This window comes from Helianthus annuus, chromosome 4 (genome assembly GCF_002127325.2).
Source record: "Helianthus annuus cultivar XRQ/B chromosome 4, HanXRQr2.0-SUNRISE, whole genome shotgun sequence".
Classification (NCBI taxonomy): Eukaryota; Viridiplantae; Streptophyta; class Magnoliopsida; order Asterales; family Asteraceae; genus Helianthus; species Helianthus annuus.
The window spans coordinates 25,399,223-25,404,746 of record NC_035436.2 but is presented as its reverse complement, the minus strand read 5'-3'; the positions used below and the strand labels follow the sequence as shown (position 1 = coordinate 25,404,746).

Here is a 5,524-nt window from a genome sequence, read left to right as displayed (position 1 = left end):
TTACGTGGGTAATAAACCTCTAAAATGGTTCCCCCTGATCACCACTCTAACTATGTCAAATGTCGAGTCAAACGTGCGGTTAAAAAGTCAACAGAAAGCTATTTTAGCGATTTATGCATAATCTGTAATGTATATGTTATGGAACCTGTTTTGACAATCATAAAACATGATAATAAGTATATAAACCTGTTTGCGCTCGTTTGAATCGATCATTTACTATATTGAACCGGTTCGGAGCCGAAAGTCGCATAAGTTTGACTTTTGCTTTGACTTCAGTTCTGACCCGTTTTAGTGAGGTATAAATATACCTTAGGACTCTCTTAGGACCAGGTCACATGTTGGTATACGCCTCTGTGGTCGGTTCATGAGTTATCCGAGTCTTTTACGTATTTCCGTCATTCGCCTAAAAGTTGACCGTAACGGCCTTTTAAAATTAAAACGAGTATTTCGGACACGTGAACGGACCAAAACCTTGCTTGTTAAATTATAAGCATGTCCTTAAAGTTTCACGTCAATCCGAGGCCTAGAATGAGAGTTATGCTAAAAGGCGCACTTTTAAGAAAGTTTTGTAATTAACGGCGCAATTAGCATAACGCCCATCTAACCCAAGTTTTCGTCACCAAAACTTTTACCCACTGTGGTAAAATAATATTTTGGGAATTTTAGAGATTTTTAATAATTTTTACCTTGCTCATAACCTGCGGTTATGGCTACGGTTCGGCTAATACCGAATATGCCCTTTTCGGCCAAAACATGAGTTCTACAAGGTCTTTTGACCCGATTCCAGTTGCTACTGATTTTAAATAATAAATAAAGTATTTTAAGCTTTATAAGCTGTTCGGGAAACTCAGATTTCCTGTAGAACTCGAAAAGCTCTTTTAAAGTCTTTAAAATGACCAAAAAGCCCCTACGGGGCATAATATAAACTTAAACTCGTTACGGGCATTACGGAAGGTATCCTACTGATACCACAACACATTTAAGGCATATTGACATAGGAAATAAGCGTACGACTCTTATAGTTAACCGTTTCGCCTATTTGCGCACACGAATGGATTTTTCTCATGCCAAACACTAAGGCATAATATAAGGATGCTTACATAAATTTTTGGATGTCCGGATGTATTCAGAACGTAAGTTATGCGCGAAAGTGCAAACTTGTGCACTTTTTGACACTTTTAGTCCCTGAATGATCCAAAAGTTTGTTTTAGCATACCAAACCTCTCAAAGCCTATTTCTAAGCTATGTAAAGGATATTTATGGTATGTTTAACTTATGGACATGTTCCGGAATGTTTGTTACAGTTCAAATTGGCATACTTTCGCAGTTTATCAAGTTTAGTCCCTGTAAGCGAATTAACTTGTTTTTGCCATACCAAAGCCTTCAAAACTTATTTCTAAGTTATGTAAAGGTTATTTAAAGTATGTTAAGTATATGATGGTCTTTCGGAGTATTTGTCGCATTAAACTGAGTACGTTTACGCACTAGTTTGCGTATAATTCCCCAGAAAGTGTTGTAGGATTTGAAATTGAACAAGAACTGATATGTGCAAAAGATACACATATTTATACAAGATCCCAAGTATGAAATACAATATTTCATTGGCTTGGTATTTGTTTGATGGTCGCGGTGACACAGGTGTCACAAAGGAGACTTTATTTAGATAGTAAAAAATCTCCTATCTTACGAGGCAAATCCAGGGCTATGAATAGTTTACAATCTTCTTCTAATAGAAGGTCCTTTCAATGTAACACACAAAATGGTAATTTTATACATTTGTTAATATTTACAAGTAATATTATAGCCGATTTTCTAAAGTCATATTTTGTTTAGGTGATTACACATCTGCTTCAAACAACCAAACACCTTCAACAAGTATCCGTCGCTTTTCTATTTCTCCAAACATAACAACAGTTACTACAACTCCTATTTTACGCAAAACGTCTCCAAAGCTATCTCCTGGGAAATCTAAGTTATTAGGCAGACAAAGAATTACATCTCCTATTCCAATGGTTGATTTGACTACAGATGCAGCGTTAGATGAAGATCCTTACAAAGGTGTTTCACTAGGTAGTCGCTTAAGTTATATATTTTCGACATTATTTTGTATACCATTTTTTTATCTTGAAATACATCGATTAATTTCATTTATTTTTATTTCCATGCTAATCTACAGATTACTTAGATCATGGTGACCAGTGTATTACATGTCAAGTATGCATGGCAAAGTTATGGGATGTAGAAACGGCGAGAGGCAGAACCAATAATGGGAAAAAAGTTATTTTTATGTTGTGGTTATGCCAAAGTAGAGCTACCCGATTATAAAGATGCATAACCAAATTATCAGAAACTGTTTACATCTTTGGATAATGAAAGCAAGCATTTTTTGAAAAACATTCGCCGTTATAATTCTATGTTCGCTTTCACATCAATGGGTGGTAAGGTCGATCCGACTGTTAATAGAGGTAATGGCCCATTTTGCTACAGGATTAGCGGTGAAAACTATCATAGTATTGGAAGTCTGTTGCCGGAGAATGCCAATAAACCAAAGTTTTGCCAGCTGTACATATACGATACAGAGAACGAAGTTTCAAACCGAGAATCGATTTTTAGGTAAGTATCTTACAGTATAATTTGTTTCAATTGTTTCTCAATTAATAATTAATATTTCATTGATAAAAATTGTGTCAAAACAGTCGATCTAAGGAGTCACCTACATCCTCTTCTGCTTCAGTTGATCGTCAGTTGATCCAACATATCAAGTCTGTGTTAGACTCCGATAATGTATTGGTTAAAGTTTACAGGATGGTTAGAGATTGTTTTCATGACGATCCGCAGCTTACTCTTAAGGTACGTCTTATTGGAAAAAGGGACAAGGATGGTCGAATGTATAACTTACCAACATGTGGCAAGGTTGCTGCTCTAATTGTTGGAGATGTTGAAAACGCAATTGAGAACAGAGATATTGTTGTTGAAACTAAATCGGGGACTCTTCAACGAATAAGTGAATTACATCCTTCTTACCTTGCTCTTCAATACCCAATTCTCTTCCCATATGGAGATGATGGTTACAGAGTTGACATCCCTCATAGAGGTATCATAGATGTAACCAACAAGAAGCGTCCAAATTGTACGATGAGAGAGTTCTTTTCGTATCGTATTCAAGTTAGATTAAACCAATTTTCGCTGATTCTAAATTCAAGGAGACTTTTCCAACAATTTTTGGTTGATGCTTATACGATGATTGAGAGCGAGAGACTAAACTACATACGTTTTCAACAAAAAAATCTAAGATCTAATACCTATGAAAGTCTTCGGAAATTGAGAAATAATGGTTAGCAAGATATATCTAATGTTGGTACACCTCTTATATTGCCTTCTTCGTTTACCGCTGGAGCTAGATATATGATGCAAAACTATTTAGATGCAATGGCTTTATGTAAATGGTTCGGTTATCCTGATTTTTTTATAACCATTACATGCAATCCCAAGTGGCCAAAGGTAAAACGGTTTCTTAAAGACACCACTCTGAATCCAGAAGATAAGCCTGATATCCTATCAAGGTTATTTAAAGTCAAGCTGGATGCAATTTGTAAAGATTTAAAGGAATGTCATATGTTGGGAAAAGCAGCAGCAAGTACGTAATGCAATCTTTTATTTTTAACTGTATTTTTTACATTTTCTTTTATTGATTTTAAATTATTTTTATGCAGTTATTTATACAATTGAGTTTCAAAAACTTGGCTTGCCTCATGCGCATTTGTGCTTATTCATGGAACCAGAAGCTAAACTTCCCACTGTTGACCAAGTTGATCCGTTCATATGTGCAGAAATTCCAAATAGAGATGATGACCCAGAGTTGTATACGCTTGTGAAGGATTTTATGATTCATGGACCGTGTGGTAATGCTAATATGAACTGCCCATGTATGGTTGATAAACAGTGTTCAAAAGGTTTTCCTAAAAGATTTCAAGATACTACGACAATTGACGCCAATGGTTTCCCATTATACAGAAGGAGAGATGATGGAGCAACAGTTGTCAAAAACCGGATCGAGTTAGATAATAGAAGTGTTGTACCATACAACAAAAAGCTATTGAAAAAGTATCAGGCACATATAAACGTGGAGTGGTGCAACCAAGCTGGGTCAATTAAATATTTGTTTAAGTATATCAACAAAGGTCCTGATAGAGCAACAGTTGCTGTTTTGCATAGTGATAATCATAATGAACAACATGAAAAAGATGAGATTAAAGAGTATTATGACTGTCGGTATATCTCAGCATGCGAGGCATCATGGAGGATATTTAGTTACGATGTAAATTACAGATATCCTTCTGTTATCAGACTTCCATTCCATCTTCCAGGTCTCCAACCGGTTGTCTTTGGAGCAGACGAAGACATCAATTCTGTTCTTAACAGGCCATCTGTCAAGTGTTCTATGTTTATGTCTTGATGGAAAGGAACAAAGACCCTGATGACCATTTGGCGCGTACACTAACTTATGTTCAGTTTCCAACTTGGTATGTATGGAAGATTGAAAACCGTTGTTGGCAACCTCGGAAGAAAGGTAACTCAATTGGCAGAATTCATAATGTTGCTCCCTCTCTTGGAGAAGCTTATTTTTTAAGAATCTTGCTCAATAAAGTAAAAGGACCTAAGTCATATGACGATATCAAAACTGTTAATGGTCATGTACATGGTACATTTCGAGATTCGTGTTTCGCACTTGGTCTTTTAGATGATGACAAAGAGTACATCGAAGCAATTAAAGAAGCAAATGAAACAGCAAGAGCTTCGTACGTACGAAATTTATTTGGCATGATGCTATTGTCGAATACTATGTCAAGACCGGAGATCGTATGGGAAAGCACGTGGAAATACATGACAGATGATTTCATCTACAGATATAGTAAACTACATCGTGTTCAAGGTACATTATGAAACTTTAGAAAAGCCATTTTGCTTTTTCAGTTTTTTTCATACATGGTTTAACTAAAATATCATACTCATTGTATCTGTATTTTAACATATAACAGGTTTATCAATTCCAGACGACGAACTTAAAAATTACGCTTTGTTGGAAATTGAAAAGTTTTTAGGTATGAATAGCTCATCGCTACGGAACTTCTCAACAATGCCTTTTCCAGATTCTTCTTCGTTATCTGATCTCGATAATCGTCTGATTAACGAGGAGCGTACTTACGACGTATTAAGTCTCGCAGAGGAATATGTTAATCTGTTTAATATGTTAACTGAAGAACAAAGGTCGGTGTTTGAAGAGATAATGAAATCTGTTGATGGTAACACTGGAGGGATGTTTTTTGTTTACGGATATGGTGGCACCGGGAAAACCTTTTTATGGAAGACGTTGTCTGCTGCACTTCGATCAAAAAGAGAAATTGTATTAAATGTTGCTTCGAGTGGAATTGCATCGCTGTTATTGACAGGCGGCAGGACTGCACACTCCAAATTTCGTATTCCTTTGAATCTTAATGAGGATTCGGTATGTCATATAAAAGCA

At 36.0% G+C, this 5,524-nt stretch overlaps 1 protein-coding gene across 1 annotated transcript; it reads left to right on the top strand.

Annotated features, from left to right (window-relative positions):
• Nucleotides 1-2,009: 2,009 nt before the first annotated feature.
• On the top strand, nt 2,010-4,456 carry LOC110933095. The gene is made up of 6 exons (XM_022176334.1): nt 2,010-2,070; nt 2,177-2,277; nt 2,348-2,613; nt 2,697-3,165; nt 3,340-3,637; nt 3,714-4,456. The coding sequence occupies exons 1-6, from the start codon at nt 2,010-2,012 to the stop codon at nt 4,454-4,456; spliced, it is 1,938 nt and encodes a 645-aa protein (XP_022032026.1).
• Nucleotides 4,457-5,524: the final 1,068 nt, after the last annotated feature.

What these genes read in the sequence shown, in the direction of transcription:
- LOC110933095 (XM_022176334.1), top strand. Translation starts at nt 2,010, where the DNA reads ATGGTTGATTTGACTACAGATGCAGCGTTAGATGAAGATCCTTACAAA. An exon ending in GAACCAATAATGGGAAAAAA is followed by an intron (nt 2,278 to 2,347) that starts GTTATTTTTATG and finishes CCAAATTATCAG; the next exon opens with AAACTGTTTACATCTTTGGA. An exon ending in AACCGAGAATCGATTTTTAG is followed by an intron (nt 2,614 to 2,696) that starts GTAAGTATCTTA and finishes GTGTCAAAACAG; the next exon opens with TCGATCTAAGGAGTCACCTA.